This window comes from Oxyura jamaicensis, chromosome 2, assembly GCF_011077185.1.
Source record: "Oxyura jamaicensis isolate SHBP4307 breed ruddy duck chromosome 2, BPBGC_Ojam_1.0, whole genome shotgun sequence".
In the NCBI taxonomy this organism is placed as follows: Eukaryota; Metazoa; Chordata; class Aves; order Anseriformes; family Anatidae; genus Oxyura; species Oxyura jamaicensis.
This window is the reverse complement of record NC_048894.1, coordinates 20,439,650-20,459,872: the sequence shown is the minus strand read 5'-3', so window position 1 is coordinate 20,459,872 and position 20,223 is coordinate 20,439,650. Positions and strand designations below refer to the sequence as shown.

At 36.6% G+C, this 20,223-nt stretch overlaps 1 protein-coding gene across 1 annotated transcript in view; it reads left to right on the top strand.

The window, feature by feature from the left end:
* MALRD1 (MAM and LDL receptor class A domain containing 1) overlaps nucleotides 1-20,223 on the top strand; it is a 283,122-nt gene that overhangs the window by 122,521 nt on the left and 140,378 nt on the right. The window contains exon 26 of the mRNA XM_035319205.1: nucleotides 422-719. Coding sequence (XP_035175096.1) covers nucleotides 422-719 — 298 coding nt within the window. The remainder of the gene's footprint in view (nucleotides 1-421; nucleotides 720-20,223) is intronic.

Sequence of the window (20,223 nt, the reverse complement as noted above, 5' to 3'; positions counted from 1 at the left end):
TTACGTAAAATTATTTTCTAATTATACACTCTGTAATCTATCACAAACACTATTAACACCAGAAAACTGAAGTTATTTCCAAAATTGTAAACAGCTCTATTCCTCTATTATTTATTTATTTATTACCAAGTGTTCTCTTTCTTTTACATTTACACATGAAAGTTATTCAAAAGAGATTCAAGATCAGCTGTCACAGTATTGTAATGCTGATTTCTCAGCTTGTTTTATGAAATAATTTTAAAAATTTCACTAGTAAGTCATTTTTGTGTGTGTTTTAATTAATTTGTCTTTGAATTAGTAAAACACAGAGCTAGTCTAAATGCTGCTAATGCTGCTCCGTTTAAAAATTAGGGTAAATACTGTAGCAGAATATGTCTGAACTCACCAATTGTATACTTGAGGATATTGCTCTTGTTTACAGATACTTTTCTATTACCATATGTATGGAGCTCACATTGGATCATTGATTGTCTACCAGAGGACTATGTCAAAACATGAAAGAATCCTCCTTAGTCTTACTGGAAACCAGGGAAATTTCTGGCAGAGCCAGACACTGAACCTGACTGGAGATGGAGAGGAAGATTTCCAAGTCATCATTGAAGGGATAGCTGGAAAAGGTCCCAAAGATGGCATAGCACTTGATGACATCACATTATCTAAGGAGTGTTTACCATTCCAGGAGTTTTTACCAGCAGAACCCACAACACTGCCTCCAACTGGTATGTTCTTACTAGAGATAAAACAATGCATGAATGTATGTCTCTAAATTCTGAAAAAATACATAGCAGTAATTCTTTCATTTCTTTGTCTCTCCTTCAAAATAAATATAGAACACGTATCTTGCTAATGGCATGTTGAAACCAACATCTATTTCGGTAGCTCTTTGAAATGTTGATTAAATTATTTTTATGAAATAACTTTTGCAGTATTAAATTAATTCTTATGAATCTGTAGGAAATATGTTCTGCCAAGTATATTTAGACAATGTCCTGCTAATTCATTGGGATTTATTTATCATCAATATTTACTTGCAAAACATAGTTATTATAAAATAAAGAACTAAGAGTAGCACAGAGCCAACACACCCATCTCGTAATAAGGTCAGCAGTAAGTACATAGGCTCTAAGTAAGTCAGTAAGTAAGTAAGGCTCTAAGGCTTTTTGGCTAGTGGGAATCCATACAGAGAGCTATATATTTGCATTATCCTCACTTACTGCACAAAGGAAATAAGACTCATAAAAATGTTGCCCAAATTATAAAGTTCTGATAGGCACAGATGCCACTATCCTCAAAGTAATAGCTGCTCTTAATAGCAGCTGTGATATTCATTAACAATATTTGCTTGGATGGTAAAGGAGAAACTTTCTGACAGAACAGATCTTCCTCCTTCCACATCTACTCTTGCTGAAATTTAAACTCCCAAAGTGGAATTTGGGAGATTTCCTGGGCCTACTACAAATTTCCTGCATAGCTGTAGCAAGTCATTTTATTTAGCTTCTCTGTCTTTCTGATGAATAAAACAAAGCTAATATTTCCCAATGTCAAGGAGTACTAGGAGAATGGATCATTAATTTATGTGAGCTCCTTTGCTTTGTTACTGCTGCTAATGAGTAGCCTTCCCCTTTAGGATATCATTAAGCACTGCTCAGGCACTGGAATATACCACTAATGAGACTACATCAAACCTAAAAAATTATACTGTGCCTTGTCCATTAGACAAGCAGGAAAGATGTGGGTAATAGTTTCCATACATACGCTGAAAAATTACCAAATCCTTACAGTATACACTATTGGCTCTCTGCTTCTGACAAAAACAGTCATGGATATTTATTGCAAATGAGATTTGTATTTTAAAGTTCAGTTTTATATGAATGTTACCCCAAGAGGAACACTAGCTGAGATTTCTGATTTTTTATTTTTGATGTTTTCAGACTCTACCTGCTTAATGGTAGATGTGAGTCCCTGTGGCAACATAGGAAACTTTAAAAGCTTTAGTTTTGATAGTAAAGGATGTTCCAAAATACTTTTATGATGTATATAATAAAAAAGCTACTAAAATCTCAGGAAAAAGCCACCAGAGACTGATTTCTTGGTGTAGCTCATCTAAGATGTACTTTGTGAACTTTGTAGATTCACAACACTTTAAGATAATGGTCTAAAATCATCCTTATAACATATCATCTTTTCTATGTCAACAGTTTTTACTTGTTCTGGAAAAGAATTTACATTAAATACTGAGGGTTCCAACTTATAGCAACTAATTAACAGTGACATCTGTTTGGATCACTGCTTGAAATGGGGGCTTAGAAATCAGAGTACTCCTGCATACAGAAATGTTCTGTACAGTAGCAAAATGGGGGCTATGCAAAGAGCTCTGTGATCTAACTATATAACTAGAGACAGTTAAAACGGATGTGGTGATCAGATGCAAAAATGTGGACTCCTAGACTTCTCTGTTTATATGCAGAGACAAAAAGGCTTTAACCAAAAGTAAAACACTTGTATATATTGCTCAAATTTGTTAAAAGTTTCTGAGGATGCAAAAGATCTGTTTTCATGTCTTTAGTTGGAGAGAGTATCGGCTAAGAAAGTGGAAAAGTTTTATCTCAGAGATTCATAGTTCTTGGTGTCTATTCCCATGATGATCCAGGACTGATATAGACACTTATTTATCCATCTGGTTAATATGCTCTCTCTTCTATATTTGGATTTTTGTTTACTTTTTTCAGGTCTGGCAAAGAAAGTTTCCTTCATTTTGGATACTCAAAATAGCACAGTGCATAGCAACTGTCCTAATGCTTTTTATCCCTTCTCTGCACCCAAATGAAGTTTGCTATTCAGCACTTTTTGTTCTCACTGTTTTAAGAGCTTGCTTTGCATTTTTTTATGAAATACTTGCAATCTGCAATTCATTTTCCACTAACTCAACAAGCCACATGGAAAACAAACAAACAAACAAACAAAAAAAAAACAAACCACTGCAATACTATTCTTATTTGTTTGTTTTATTTTTATTTTTAATTCAGAATTTAATGTATTACATGTCAAGGGAGATTCTTCTGAGATTGCATGTCAAGGAAGATTCTTCTGAGTTTTATGAGCAGTAACAAGGTGTCCTGTGCTTGTTATTTCTGCACACAGAATGCAATAGCATGCTATGCAATGGGTATAGTGTAAGGACTAAATAGAACAGAGTTATTAAATATCCATATCTGTGCACCCAGGGCAGGGATTCTGACTTTTCAGGAGGATTGACCCCTGAATGTACGCCAACTCTTTGAAGTTCTAAACATATACTAATATACATTGAAGGTTTTTTTTTTTTTTTCTTTTTTTTTCTTCTGGACAAATAAAAAGTAATGCTTAAAGGCTGAAAGACTGTGCTGGACACCTAGAAAAAAAACACTTTCAAATTTGCATTGTTATTTTCTGTAGACTGACAGCATGCTGTAAACTGTCCTCCTCATGATGCTACTTAGCAACAGTGATGCTGAAGTGGCAAGTCAATGAGAGCCACTTAAAACACCGTGCCTGAGAAAAAATAAGCATCATTTTAGGTTGGCGCTTATCAACTCGTTACTCTATAAATAGAGTATGGAAGAGTATCAGGTTTTGCTCATGTCCTGCAGTGGTGCTGTACGTAGCCCGTATCACCCTGGCTAACTTCCTATCACTACCAAAGTTTCTTATTTCATTGCTCATCAACTTTTCTGTTCATTCAACAGTAGACATTAAAGAATACAGCCCTGTCTAAGGCTGTGGGTTTGTTTGTTTTTAAACAGGTTGTTGAATCATTCTAGTACAAATGTCTAATTCATAAAAAATATATACAGAGAGAGAGAGATTTTGGCAACATAGCTAAAGATAAAAATAAAGGCAAAGGAAAAAAACGCGTCATCAAATCAAATCTGCCAAAATCTTTTTGAGATATTACCCTCAAATGCATATAATCTAAAGACCAAGAGATATTGCTTAAATCACTCTTTTGCAGATAAAAGGTTTGTAAAAACTTACAGACATATAAATAGAAATAACCTTGGCAGTTATTCTAATTAATATATAAGAAAAAGAACATTTTATACTTCTGTGCATAATGTGGTGCCCTACAGAACAGAAGAAAAAAAATGTTTCCTTATGTAAAACAAATTGAATAACAAAGAATTTATATCTGTGTTTGAAGCAACCAGTCTTGACCATTGTGTGAGAGAAGGGGACATTGAACAAATAAAGTAAAATATCTAAAGCACTTTAAAACGAGTGCTGGGGTGGGGGGGAAGCTGTAAGCCTATGAAGAATACTCATAACTTCTAATGTGCTCCCGAAGTTTTGTAGACTTAATATACCTATATAATATAGAGGTTTACAGAATCACAGAATCACCGAATAGTCTAGGTTGGAAGAGACCTCCAAGATCACCAAGTCCAACCTCTGACCTAATGCTAACAAGTCCTCCACTAAACTATATCCCTAAGCTCTACATCTAAACGTCTTTTAGAAACCTACAGGGATGGTGACTCAACCATTTCCCTGGACAGCTTATTCCAGTGACTAACAACCCGTTCAGTAAAGAAGTTCTTCCTAATATCCAACCTAAACCTCCCCTGGTGGAATTTTAGCCCATTCCCCCTTGTCCTGTAGCCAGGCACGTGGGAGAATAGACCAACCCCCACCTCGCTACAGCCTCCTATAAGGTACCTGTAGAGAGTGATAAGGTCACCCCTGAGCCTCCTCTTTTCCAGGCTAAATAGTCCCAGCTCTCTCAGCCACTCCTCATAAGCCTTGTTCTCCAGACCCTTCACCAGCTTCGTAGCCCTTCTCTGGACTAGCTCAAGCACCTCCATGTCCTTCTTGTAGTGAGGGGTCCAAAACTGAACACAGTACTCGAGGTGCGGCCTCACCAGAGCCGAGTACAGGGGGACAATCACTTCCCTGGACCTGCTGGCCACGCTGTTTCTTATGCAAGCCAGGAGGCTGTTGGCCTTCTTGGTCGCCTGAGCACACTGCGGGCTCATATTCAGCCAACTATCAACCACCACTCCCAGGTCCTTCTGTGACAGGCGGCTTTCTAACCACTCATCTCCCAGCCTGTAGCTCTGTCTGGGGTTGTTGTGCCCCAGGTGCAGGACCCGGCACTTGGCCTTATTGAACTTCATACCGTTGGCCTCGGCCCGTCGGTCCAGCCTATCCAGATCCTCCTGCAGAGCCTTCCTACCCTCGAGCAGATCGACACACGTACCTAACTTGGTGTCATCTGCAAACTTACTGAGGGTGCACTCGATCCCCTCATCCAGATCATAAATAAAGATGTTAAAGAGGACTGGCCTGGGGGACTCCATTAGTGACCAGTCTCCAACTGGATTTGACTCCATTCACGACAACTCTCTGGGCCCGGCCAGTTTTTAACCCAAAGAAGCGTATGCCAGTCCAAGCCATGAGCAGCCAGTTTCCTGAGGAGAATGCTGTGGGGAACGGTGTCAAAGTTAAAAATTACCTATAAATTACCTATATAAATGTATATCAATTTATATGTATATAAATTACCTATATATATGTGTAGGCATCAATGTTCTCAGTTAAACATACTTTTGATAATTTTACTGTCAACAGCAATTTTATTGCTTTTTTTTTTTTTTTTTTTTCCTAATGTTGTAAATGTGTTATTAGGTGTTCCAGTTAGGATTCATTTCTGTTTGCAGTTTTCTCTTAGTTATATGTGTACACTTTTTATTACTTGAAAGTGAAGTAAATGCTACTTGTTTTTATTTTACACTGGAGAAGCCTGAGGCAGTATGAGTTACTTGCCTCAGGCTGCATAGTGAGGCAGTGACAGATCCGGGATTAAGGTATAAGGAATCCATCAGAGTTGTCCCTTGGAAAAGGTATAATCATCACAGATTCTTATTGTAAAGGAAACAATGTGTTCCCTATTTCAGTTGATGGGGGCTCAAGCTAGTCAACCATAGCAGTTAGAGTAGATTTTTATGCTGCACTTTTGTAGGTAACTCAACAAAAATGAAAAACTAGAGTAAAATTGTCAATTATAATGCTGACATGTTTAATTTATCAATAGAATGTGGCAAAACATGTTATCTGAAACATCACAGTGGATAAAGGCTTTCCCTGCATTAGGTAGACAGAGATGTGAATTAAATGCAGGGCTGTGAACTCAGAAGTCAGAGCAGAGCCTAGATTTGTCCCATAACTGATTAGAACTCTGGGAAGTGGACAGAAACCATGATTAATGTCATCTAAGGTCCTTGGAGGTTGGGCACTGTCAGCACTTGTTTTTTTTTCGCAGAACAGTTTAAAATCTCCAGAACTTTCTTTAGCTCTTGGGCCTCCACAGATGTGTTTCTGTAAAATGTGTCACAGAACAGTGTAGTGGTTTTACTGAGCTGGGCAGCTGAACTCCACAACTGCCGTGTCACTCCACCCCTCCTCAAAGGGAAAGGGGGAGAAAATATAATGTAAAGGCCTCAAGGACTGAGACAGGGACAGGTAGATCACTCACCAGTTATCGTCATGGGCAAAACAGATGCACTATAGAGTGATTAATGTAATTTATTGCTTATTACTAATAGAAAACAGACTGGAGCAGTGAGAAACTAAAAGCAAACACCTCCTGCCCCCCATCCACCCTCTTCTACCTCTTCCCCCCAACCAGCACAGGGGAATGGGAAACGGGAGCTGAGGTCAGTCCATAACACTTCATCTCTGTCACTCCTTCATGGCTTTGTTTCCTCCACTCCTTCACTCTCTGCCCATGCTCCACATGGGGTCCCTCCCACAGGATGCCAAACTTCACAAACTGATCCTGCGGGGGCCAGCCACAGGCAGCAGCTCTTCAAGAACTGCTCCCATACGGCTCCATACTACGGGGTCCATCCCCCCAGAGCAGACTGCTCCAGCATGGGTCCCCCATGGGCAGCAGCTCCCCCCAGAACCCCTGCTCCTGCGTCGGCTCCTCTCCACAGGCGGCAGCTCCAGCCCGGGGCCTGCTCCCGCGGGGGCTCTCCATGGGCCGCAGCCTCCTCCAGGCCACATCCACCTGCCCCACCGGGGGCTCCTCCACAGGCTGCAACATGGAGATCTGCTCCATGTGGGACCCATGGGTGCAGGGGAACAGCCTGCTCCACCAGGGGCCTCTGCACAGGCCACAGGGGAACTTTTGCTGAGTGCCTGGAGCACCTCCTGCCCTCCTTCTGCACTGACCGTGGGGTCTGCAGGGCTGGTTCTCACTCCTCTCTCTCTCACAGCTGTTGTTGCCCAGCAGTTTTTGTTTGTTTGTTTGTTTCCTCTTTCTTAAATCTGCTCTCACAGAGGTGCACACAGCTCCGCTTATTGATTCAACTCTAGCCAGCGGCAGGTCCGTTTTGGAGACAGATGAAATTGGCCCTAATCACACATGGGGCAGCTTCTTAGATTCTTCCTAGCCACCCCTGTGTTCAAAAACCTTGCCATGTAAACCCAACAGAAACAGTCAGAGAAATAAATGTCAGGTCAGGAGAAATGTTTTTTTTTTTTTCAAGGCTAGAATGAGTTCCTTAAGCAGCAGGTGACATAGCTTGTTGAAATGGCAAAGTGTAATTCCTGATAGTATATTTATAAAGGAGACTCCATGTTAAAGAACCCCACTCTTATTTTCACCTTACTGGGAAGACTAAGTTAGAAGAGTTTTTTAGTATTTTAAACTTTTCTAGGACTATAAGTGATACTGGAACTATTAGCTCAGGCCTTTTCTTATGTGTTACATACTCCATCTGCAAAGCCTGCCTCTGCCTGGGTAAACTAAGAACATGAAAGCTCTAAGCTGTTCCATTCCAAGGACTAGCTAAACAATTCCTCTTACTAGAGTCTAGATATTATTTTTGTCTTACATACATACAGGTAGAGAAATAATGCTACAATATAGGATATTCTTAGAAGTATAAAGAGTATAAAGAGGGCGTTTTTTTTTTTTCGTTTTTTTTTTTTTTTTTCGTTTTTTTTTTTTTTTTTTGAAATAAATTTCACAGGATCTAATCCTAGTTTACTTTTAGTGAAGTACATCTCTGTTGGGCTTTTCAAATATCTAGATATTCTGGAACAAGATTTCCATGTTTGGTTAAGCCTGCAGGCATATACATATTTTTTTTCTCTCCCTTTCTAATTGTAGCAACAATCTGAAGAGGCTATTTAACACGTTATCAATAGTTAATCCAGACTATGTTTTACTTCCCTAGTCAAAGATAAAACAATTATATTTTTTCACTAGATATTTGCAAATATTATTTGGAAGCTCAGTTTATATTTTGTGCTTTACATTAAGGAAGAGTAGAGGCATTTCGCTGCACAGTTTCATTTTCATTAGGGGATTTATTTTGTTCTCAAACTTTTCAACAGAGTATGTCTCCCAAGTGGAATGATACTTTAGCTCTCAGAAAAGATACCTAATGTGCGTAGTTTGGGGTTTAGTGGTTGGGTAGACAAAGTTAAATAAGTGATATAAAGACTGTTAGCCGTCAAAATGCTCAAGGCATTTCTGAGTGTGGAAATACCACTCTCAACTGATCAAAAGTCAGATCACCTAATGTGCTTTGCACAGGGAGAAGAGATTGGAGAAATGGAAATTGAGAAAGTGCTTTTTTTTGATATGTGGAAACTTCCAACTAACCCAGAACACAGACAAAGGATATGTCACCAATAATCATAGAAGCTGTCCTCCAGAAAAAAACAGGTGGCAGGTTATTGACTGAGGTCACATGCTCTTCACCAAGCAAACACAAAACAACAACAACAAAAAGCCTATAGTTTATCCTTTTTTTTTTTTTTGCCAGAGCAGGTAGGAAATATGTTAGTGAAATGGAGAGATGAAAGGTTCTTTCTCTGCCTTTCTGTTTTAGTAAATATTTATTTGTTTGAGGAAATCCCTCATATCCCTCATTTTTATATCTCTGAGTGAAAATAAAGTTGGGGCAAAGGAGAGAGATAAATAAAACCAGCGTGATGTTCATACTGAATCTTTACAAAAAGTAAATCCAAATTTTATAGGCTTATATAAGACTTGAAATATTTAGGTTGGGATTGAGCTCCAAGACTTAAATCAGATGTCTACATGTGATTCAATGTGTTATGTATCTAAATTCCAATTATAGACAGTATACTATATTGCTCTTTTGCTGCCCAGCCACTCAGGAGAAATCTCTGTAGTTCTGACAGATGTGTAGCACAGAACACATGGAAAGCCTATGCCCTCAGGTGTAGCAGCTGCTAATGAGGAAGAATATTTTACGTATTCTGAGATACTCTGTGTGTGGGGAATCAAATAAAACTCTAGGTTTCTATTCTAGCTTGATGTCATCATTCTTTGAAATCCAATGATTATACCAACTAGATCCCAATGAGTTTTAATGGGAATTTAGACACAACTTGCCTACACATAAGCATAAATTTATATCTTTCTGTGAGCTGAATGTTATCTAAGTTTTTTATTTTAGAACTCTTTTTTCACATATTTAGTTTTATTTTCATCTCCTATCAGTCTCTTTATCCAACACTTGTTTATACTTACCAGAAATTATTTCTGATTTGCTTTGCTGCTAGCTTAAGCAGCAATGACTGCCAAGTGATGTGACATTGAGGAGTTAAGTTGACAGCCTCAGAGACTGTTTATCATAACATTGGTGCAGCATCTATCTAGGATATGACACACATTCCTTTAGCTGTAGCTTAAGCAGTTGTGGGGTGGCAGTGCATGAGGTACTCCCTCTGATGTCTGCTTCTAGTCATGTCCAGTGGCTACAACCTGCTGCTTGGAGTGGCTGTATTAACATTTCCCTTCTTCATGCATCTAGCAAAGAGATGAGTTGATTTAAATATATACATATTTATTTATTTATTTATTTTCTCATTAGATCCTTCTATTCCAATCTTCTCCCTTTGAAATCCTCTTGCTTTTAACCTGCTTTTACAGGGTGTCACTTCGGGCCTTCAGTCCCTCATTTATTTCTGCTCAGACTAGGTCAAAGACATTTTTGCATGCAGAACTGCAGTAACATTGCCTCACACCTGGATGCTGCAGTTATTCAAGACAGACATTAAGGAAACACTGGTTTAGATTCAAGACACTAATTTAGATTCAAGACATTAAACTCAGACTGAATGGTCTCTGGCAGGTAATACTATGGAAAGTAACACCTCCAATATTACTGTGCAAATTACTTGTGGAAATATAAGGCAAATTCAGGGAAGGAAAGATCAAGGTAAAATTTCTTCAGTTGCATTAATCCACTATTACTCAGATGACAGATGACAGGTTTGGCATCCACATGCAGCAAGGTTCGTGGCAAAGGTTGAGGATGATGGCTGATCATCCTCATCCTCATCCTAGCTGCAGAGAATTTAAAAATTCAGAATACTGGCTTTCAAATAATAGAAATAAAGAGATTAGGGTTAATTTATAGCTGGTATGGGAGAAGTCCTTCAAACATGTTTTCTTGTTTAATTTACGTTTGCTTTGAAGATCTTTCTAATTCTTTTAAAGACTTTAATGTAATAGAAATAATGGTAGACTTTAATATCTTTAATATTCTGTGTGATTTATCCAGCACTGCCATTATTTATTTATTTATTTATTTATTTATTTATTTATTCTAATCTTGGCAAAGTATTTATGAATTTTCTGCATAAAGTTTCAAATTTATGACACCTTTACCTTAAAGCAGTTAAATCTCAGGTATGACATCTCGAGTATAACTAAAGAATAATTTGAATCTTTTTTCAAATAATAGAAGAGCATTATTTGACAGAAAGGTTTCCAGGGTAATATTTGTAGTAAATGTTATTCTATAAAGCCAAATTAAATTACAAGGCCTGCTGATAGCACAACGGCCAAATATCTTTCTTCTAATAACTGTCTTTGCAGTTGTGTACAATATGATATTTTCCCATTCTCTATTTATTATGTGTTTTTTAAGGAGGTATTTGTGATTATGCAGTGTTGCATGAAAAACTTGTTGTCATCCAATAAATTTAAAGTTAACTCTACTGCTTTATTTTTATTGTTTTTCATTTCAGACCTTTTCACTGGTTGAATGTGTGCTTACAGTTGTTGAACAATATAGTTTATAAGCACATATTTTGTTCAGTGTCATACAGAGCACTTTGTGTAACTGGATAGAGAATGAAAAAGCATTAAAAGATGTGATATCACATATTATTTTATTAGACTGATAAAAGCTGACTTGAGAAATGTTTTTCTACAAAAAACAAAGCAATCTATTTTATGTGATGAACATGTGGATGATTTAGTACGACAAGGTGTTGCATTAAGGAAAAGTTTCCATCAATTTCAGTGAATGGGACCCAGAAAGTCAATATATATATATATATTTTTTTTCCATAAGAGTAGTACTATCTGTGCTATCTTAAGTGAACATTTTGTCTCCCTCCTTATACAACGAAGAAAAGATCCTTTCTGTATATACTGCTGTTCTGTTCCAGGCGGGGACAGAGATGGATTAATGTACATCAGACAATTTACTCCCTCTGGAATCAATTTCTGTGAAAGATTCTTACATGACTCTCTATAGTGACTTTTAGGAGAAGTTCAGATGCATCCAAATGCAAATTCTCAGGAGAATAACTTCCAGGTAGATTATACACATCAGTCAAAAAGCTATTTCAGTCATGAAGTTAAAGTAGTAAGGCTACTTTAACCAAGGGAGAGCATAATTCTTGCCTTCTGTCCTTGAGGAACAACCCAGGACTGAACTCCTGAATTTTGAGAGAGGATTGGCACCTTAGTGGAGATAAAAAGTTCTATGAATTAGAACTGCTAATTTGAGAGCTTGGTTATCGAGTTAGTATTTAGTGTTGTAGTTCTGTACGGTGCAAACAAAGCATCATCTACTGATTTGTCAACTTGGAAAGACTCAGAGATATATTTTGGATGCAAAAAGAATTTTGAATTTGGATTCTTAACTTCAAACTGATGAGACCTAATTCATCTCAAATTAGAATGCCACAGGATTGTAATGATTTTGTCACAGCCATAGCTACAGAATTATTCTTCCATATTTTGAAGTTGGCTAGTGTTGGCTAGGCTTCAAAAGAATATTCTAAGAAAGTGTTTAGCTTCTGTGGGACTTGCAGGTGAAAGTTTGAGTCAGATAAACATGAGTTTTATGAGTACTGATCATTAATTTTCAGATCTATTTATACTTTTTTGTTTGTTTGTTTGTTTGTTTCCCTTACCTTCCTTTCTCAGCAGAGAACAGCTGAATGGCAGAGCTTGCAAAGGAATGAGTGCATCTGAACTGATTATATGCAAATTTAGGCTAGATGCTAAAAAGAGACCAAAAAATAATGTTCTGGTAGCAACAATGGAGAAATGTAAAGGTTATATTGAACAAAGAGGAATTGCTTGAGGTGGTTACCTTTCATAACACTGAACTGGATTTTGTGATTTGAGTGTTTTCCTTTAAGACCCAGTTTCCCATGAAGTAGGATAACACAATTTCATGAGGGCTCTCTTTCCAATCATAAACTTTTTTGCTCTTTCCTTGTTCAGTCACTTGTTAAGCCTGTGTGCCTCAAAAAGTGCTGCTATAGATGAATGCATGCTGAATTGAGGTACAATTAATTGAGCTATCATCGCTCTGGGAAATAAATCATTGTGCTTGGTTGTAGGATATAAATGAGGATAATCAATAAAAAATGCTTTTGTCTTAATGGTTTTCATGATAAAATATATTGTCCTGGGGAAACATAAGGCGCAGAACTACTTAATCACATTAGGAGATGTTAACAGTACCAGTGACATTTGGAATATACAGGTTCCTAATACAACCTTTACTTGTCACCTCAAACTACTTATGCTAACTTCATAAGTATTGTTTTCATCCTCTTCACTTTCAATGTCTAACAACAAACATGACGTACACAGAGGAAAGGGAAAAGATGACCATATTAGAAGATACATGTTTCTTTGAGATACTGAGTGATTAGAGTTGGTTGGTATCTTTCCCTTCCACAAAGCATAACACATTTTTCATTTTCCTATTGACCTTTCTAGTGGAGGCTCAAAGGTGTGTGGAAGCCTGGTCAAGGCATCAATAAAATCTTTTAATCATCTTGTTCTCTTCAGCTCACTGTAGCATTCTGTCTGAGATAGATAGAAAGTTCTGTAATAACATATGGTGAATGCAGTAATCCCGAAACTTATTCCTTCTGAGCAACGAGAGATGAAGGATTTATAGGTGCCATGAGATTCGGTTTAATCAGTTTTGGACTTTGTTAGTTTAGCCTACACCTGACTCTTACTCAAGTATTGCTGAAGAGTTTAAATAGAGCTGGTTTTAAATTCTGCAATTGTTTATAGGATTTCTCACCAAATTATATTTACCGCAATTCTGTACATCCATCTGTACATCACTTTTGTATTCTACATGTTCTGTAGAATACTGTTTCATACTGTTGAATCTTAACACTGATTAAAGTGATTAGATTGATATTCATAATTGGCAGTGATCCCACACTAATAATGTATATACATCATTCAATATCTTCCCCTGTGAACACTGGACAGTCTTATGCCAATTTAAAGACTTTTCTGAACCACCTCATAGTGTCTAACTTGTCAAAGAAAATGCCAGTTCCTGGAAGAGACTTCTGAGGTCTTAATATAATCTTGAGGATGTTTAATACTCAGTGACTATTTTGTACTTTAATGCATAAACTATGTCTTTTTCCATACTGTTACTTACCAGAGAAGGGGTTCCTAAAAGTAATTTATTCTGCTCCTTCTAGCTGAGAAATCAGGGGTGCTCAGATCCTGGGACTCCATGTCCATCACTTTTTCTCACCTAGGTCTGATCTAACCAGAACATCCTCTGGCCTCAAGAGTCAATGATGTGATAATAAATGAGAGCTGTTAGGCCCATCTTTGTGTGGGATTTGAGGGAAGCATTTTCCATCTGTCACTTTTACTGAGCACAGTCCAGCAGCTCTGGCAAATTGTACAAAACAGATTTATCAATGCACTGCAGGTCCCCTTACACCATATGCTTTGGGCAACACAAATTGGAGTACAGTGGAGAATGTGAAGAGATCACATATTCCAGTTCAGCTAGATCTCTCCTTTGGCTTGAGTTATAACATCATCAAATACGTTTGGGTAACTGACTGCCTAGCTTTCCTTTGGTGTTACAGAAATTCTCTTCTGACCTATCTCAGCTGTTCAGAGTTTGTGCACAGTATTTCTCTGCACTAGACACCAGGAAATGGAAATCCATACTTCCTTCAACCCTTTAGCAAGCAAACAGCAATTAGACCATTAAATTGGAGGTCATAACTAAACCACATTGGACTCTAAGGCAGAGATGTCATCACCTATGCATCATCACTCCTGGCTTTGTTCCAAACACTGTAACAATTAGCTGCTTGGGCAAGGTTTCAGTGCACAATTACTATACAGCACAGTTTAGGTGAGCTGTTGAGCTGTACTTCTAAAATGCATGCTTCAAGTTCAAGTCAAGCCTGGAGACCTTCAGAAGGCAACTTTACAGGCTTCATCCCAGAGCTGCTGAACCAAGATATCTTCATGAGCACAGAGCACAGAGTTTGTTTGTCTGACTTGTATGGTGGAGAGAGCTTGAGGTGTAGAATGAGTTTAAGCCTTTTGATATGAGAATGCATATGCAAAACCAAAATATTTAAATAGTTAAAGGTCTCAAATAAATAAAATATTTTACAGTGTTGAAAATATTTTAAGTATTTTGGATTTTGTACATAAGCAACATTTCTTCTGCTTGCATTCTTGCTAAGTAGTTCAAGCTGGGAATATTTAGGCTTAATGTATTGCAAATCCAAATTTCATTTTGTTTTATTTCATTTTATTTTCTAGGAGTTGACTCAAGTAAGTGATTCAAGCTTTTAAGATCAGTATTTATTTTTTCTCAAGGTAGTAAATGCATATGATGAATACTATTTTTTTTTTTCTGGAAACAAACAAACAAACAAAACAAACAAAAAAAAAAAACAACAAAAAACTTTTGCTTACAAAGTACATGTGGAATGCTTTTTTGTCTTTGTTTCTTTGTCTTTCTTCAGGAAGATAGGTTCTAAATTTCTGCTTGGATTTGTAAAGGGAATATTGTATATAAGAATTGCTATATTCCTGTTCATATTATCCATAGACAGCAACTTTCCTAGGTTTTCCTTATATATAGATATATATATGTATATATATATATATATATGAGACTTAATCCACCCTATTAGCACTGGAATAATCATTAAAACATGCTAGTGTCTTGTTTTACTTTTCTGGCAAGGAACAAAACAGTCTTAATGCTATTTCAATTGAAAGAGTCTCTCTTAGTGAACCCAGGCATAGGTTTCTTCTGATTTACCAGGAGGAATTTCAATCAGAAGAGATTCACTGAGAATTTCCTTTTAAGCTGACTTGCTAATATGTTCTATAGACCAAATACATTTAGAATTACTCAAGCAACATGAGAAAGTGTATGCTATTTCTACTGCTTGACAGTTTTAGGATACCAATACTGTAATAATGGAGGAGATTAAAATAGTCAGTGAGAACTCCACTAGTCAAAAACTGTTGTAGTTTTTTGAGTGAATGCATATTCACATGCACCTAAGCACTTTAGACTGATGCTTTTATTCTTTATAATAGTGCTTTTAGAGTTCCCCTGTCCATCTTGTGGTACGTCCAATAAATGGAATATGAAGGGGCTCTGATGCCCGTCTTGCCTTAAGCTCCTCTTATCCTTGAGGATTTCTCATAACTTTAAACACAGCAAAGCACCCTAATGTGTCACAGAATAGTGTATAGAGTGGCAGTTTAACCCTGCTGGCAGCTGAACTCCACCACAACTGCATTCTTGCTCCTCCTCCTCAAAGGAAAAGGGAGAGAAAGTATGATGGTAAGAGCTCAGTGGTTCAGATAAGGACAGGGAGATCACTCACCAACTATTATCATGGGCAAAACAGACTCAGCATAGGGTTATTAATATAATGTATTGGCTATCACTAGCAGACTAGAGCAGTGAAAAACTAAAATCAAATTAAAACCACTTTCCCCCATCCACCTTCTTCTACGTCCTCCTGCCAAGTGGAATAGGGGAACAGGGAATGGGGGCTGCGGTCAGTACCTAATACTTCATCTCCGCTTCTCCTTCACGGTCACTCTCTGCCCCTGCTCCATGTGGGGTCCCACCCAGATCCCCCACTCCTGCATAGGCTCATTTCCATGGTCTGCAGCTAAGTCAATAGCAATCCCTTTGTAGTGAGTAACAATAAAGTACCAGCAAACAGAACAAAGCAAAAATTGTAGATATTTCAGTATTCTGCAATCAGTAGAGGTTATGAGGTGGAATAGTGATAGGCTACCTTCCTGCTGGATTTTTTGACTGTTAGTGATTCTGGAGATGAATCTTATTGGATCTGATTATTGGAATGGAATCTTCTTGTGTTTACATGTGGAAGCAGAAAAGTAAGAAATCAACTGAGAAAATCTTAAAATTCAAAGTTTTCCACTCAAACCGACAAAAGCATACTATTTTCTAAGAAAGAAATGATAATGTGTAGTAGATTTAAAGTCTTTTTTTTTTTATTATTTCCAGCACTTCAACTTATGAAAGCCTTTAAGAATTCTGGTAATTTAGAAAGCTTTGCTTTTTGAAGCAAGATGTATTTTTAACGTTCCTGTGCTGCTGCTAAGTCATTAGTACTATGCATCATCAATAGAGCACTTTACTCTGTGTCCCTCGGTTATATTGGAGAGATGTTCTTGTTAATTTTTTTTTTTTTTTTTTTTTTTAACAACATACAATTCAGCCAATACTGTCAACTCAGAGCAAGAATAATAATAAAGTAATTGTTGCAGGGGAAAAAATAAAACAGAGATCTAAGCTATCCAGATATCCCCTATGCCTGGGATGTCAGACTTAGTCTGCTGATAAATTACTCTGACCTCTCTACAATATTATAGTTCTACAGGAATTCTAGGACTGATTTAAGAACAGGTATATTTCTAACCATATGGGTGCAAATAAAATATTTTGAAAATATTTTGAAGTAGATGTAGTTTTTCAAGACTGCTGATATATTATTCTGAGAACTGACTATTCCCATTCATGTGAATTGGATTTTAGTGTGGAAAACATAGATAATACAACTAAATACAAGAAGTTTAAGAGGTACCAGTTTAAAAACTTCTGGAATATGCTCATCATCAATCAGTTACCTGTGGTTCTAAAGCAAGATTTAGTTTTCTGGTGAATTTAAAGCAATGTTGAAATACAAGATCAGAAAAATAAATATTTATATTATGGAAAGTGTTAAATATTTATGACAAGTGACATTGCTAGTGTTATCCCACACAGAATCAGTTTTGCAATTTACTAGGCATTCTGATCTTTTATATTTTTATCAGTTTAATTATTATACTTAATTTGTTTCCAGTAAGAAAAGTTCTATAGAAGCCTAGTTTCAAGAAGATTGGAATCTCACAAAGAAATGTGAGATTTTCATCTGTATTTGTAGATACTATAGGCATGGACTAGCATTTAGTTCATCCCTTATACATTCTTATAATTATATAAGCAAGTTAAGGTATGAAACTGTTCTTTGATTTTTAAGCCAAAAAAGGATTATTATTAATATCCAGTTTGACCTCCCCTCCTCTTAAACTAACCAAGTTTTTATCTAGTGAATTTCAGGATTTATTCAATAATTTCTAGTTGTACTAAAGCATGTTTCTTGGGAAAAGTTTCAGTCTAGATTTAAAGACCTTAAACAATGGAGTATTTATCACAGTCCTTTTAGTATCTGTAAATAATTCATCATTTTAGTTTAGTTAGAATTTCATTAATGTCAGTTTTCCAACACTGGATCTTGTCAGGTTTTGGTTTTGTTGTTGTTTTCTATGAGATTAGAGCTTTCTGTTACCAGAGTATTTGTCTTATAGGTTATTACAAAACATGACAAAGCTATTTCTTAAGCTTGTCTTTGATAAATTACATTAATTGAGCTCCATTTGGTCATTAAATTAAATTAAATTATAAGATAGGTATCTTAAAGAAAATTAAAAAAAGCTGATGCCTGCTTAAAGGGAAAGATGAAGATAAAACCATGGTGAAATAAAAGACAAAGTATATGTTCAACTGGTAGATAAACTGAGTAATTAAAAATATAGTACCTTTGCAAGTAAGGTTTTTTCTGGACATAGATGTAGGATGATCATCTAAAGATCTTATGGCCTTTTAAATGAGAATGGAAGAAAACAAGTTCACACCAAATGTCCCAGTCTTCCAACGGAAAACAAAAGAATAAATAAAGGATGGTTTTGCATCAGTTTATAGTACGTTTATGGAGTTCATCTGTTTTAGAAGCTTATTCAGAAAATGCTAAGCACTGTTAGCTGTCCCTCATCTGTACAGCATTTTTATTAGTAATTATATGATTTCTTTAATTGGTCTAATGTTTTTATCCATGTGCAGCTGGTTCCACAGTTGTCATGTGATGAGTTTTTTCTCCAAACAAGTATTTAAAAGTAGCATTTTATCTTTATATATATATATATACATATATATATACAATTTAAAATTTAGGATTATATCATATTTACATTTAATTTAATTTATTTCTCACAAAGAATAAACTGTCTAAATAATGATGGTATATTCAGGTGCTCACTGTCAGGATAAACACTATGTCCTCTGATCAATTGTTGTCTTTCATTTTGACCCCTGGTAGTGAATAGAAAGACCACAAATAGATCTCTAGAATATAAAAACTTCAAATAGATCCCTGGAAGGCCACTTTAGATAGGGCTTTGAGCAACCAGATCTAGTGGGAGGTGTCCCTGCCCACAACAGGGGGTTGGAACTAGATGATCTTTAAGGTCCCTTCCAACCTAAATCATTTTATGATTTCCTAGGACAATTCCTAGCCAATAAATCAGTATATGCATTGACTAACTAGAAAACCTTGGCTATCTGGCTTTTTTTGCTTGAATTTGTTGAACTTACCTTTGGTAATACACCTCAAAGGGAAACAATTGATATGATCTATTGACTTCTTATGAGCAAAACTTTGTGAGCCTTTACTAATGTTCAGTTTCAAAGAAACTTCCTGGACATGACTGGTGACCATTACTGGAGAAATATGACTTTTGCTATGAACTATTTATCATCTACTTTATTTATGTTGAGTGTATATTAGCTACGGTCTGGGAAAATATTGAAGTGAAAAAAAAATTAAAGAAAAGATGTGGGGAAACTAAATAAAAGAGTATCTAAATAGTTTGGTTTTTATGAATAAATAATTCTTATTACATACAAAGACAGATAACTTTCACATGGCTGAATGTACTTCATGTCCCAAGTACTTGGAAACTTGTCCCTTGGGAAAACCCGAGCTCTGGATATTTACTGATAGAATAGGTAAAGTACATTAGGCTGTACACAGTTGCGAAGAAAAATGTATTGGGGTTCACCAGTTTTGAAGGTTTTGAAACTCGAGTTTTGATGGTCTCTTAGTGTGGTCTTGAAGATCTAAATGATAGGTCAAAACTTACAGTTAAGATATAGCTTGAGTTTAAGTCACAATGCAAATATCCCCATATCCCCTTCTTTGTGTGACTTTTACAATTTCTTTGAACTCCATTGCCAATGAAGCTTAATTCTAGTAATGATTTTCTTTGCCTGGGAAACAGGTATTCTGATGGAGAATTTGTTTTTGTTTCTTCTTCTTGTTGGTATTGCAAAGGGAAAAACCCATAGCTAGCCTCTTTGAACTGTTCTTATTTGGCAAGGGGTAATGGATCATGTAAGGTATTACAGTAATGTAACATGAAGGAAGTGAAAAATGATTTCACAAAATAAATTATTTCCATGGATTTATATTAATTTTCTTTACAGAAAATATATATACATTTAGGAAGAATTTGCATGTACTGAAATGTGGTGGGTTTGTTTGTTTGTTTGTTTGTTTGTTTGGTTTTATGGACTTATTCAAAAAGGGAGTCTTATGCTGAGGACAATGCAGAACACAGCTCAGACACAACCTAAACAAGCAGTGAAGTTAGTACTAATGACATAGACTGATATAAAAATCATCCAGCTCATAGAAAAGTCCTGTTATGGCACAACATATGGTTTCAAATATTATAGAATATTGGGGGGGGGGGGGGGGGGGGGGGGGGGGGGGGGGGGGGGG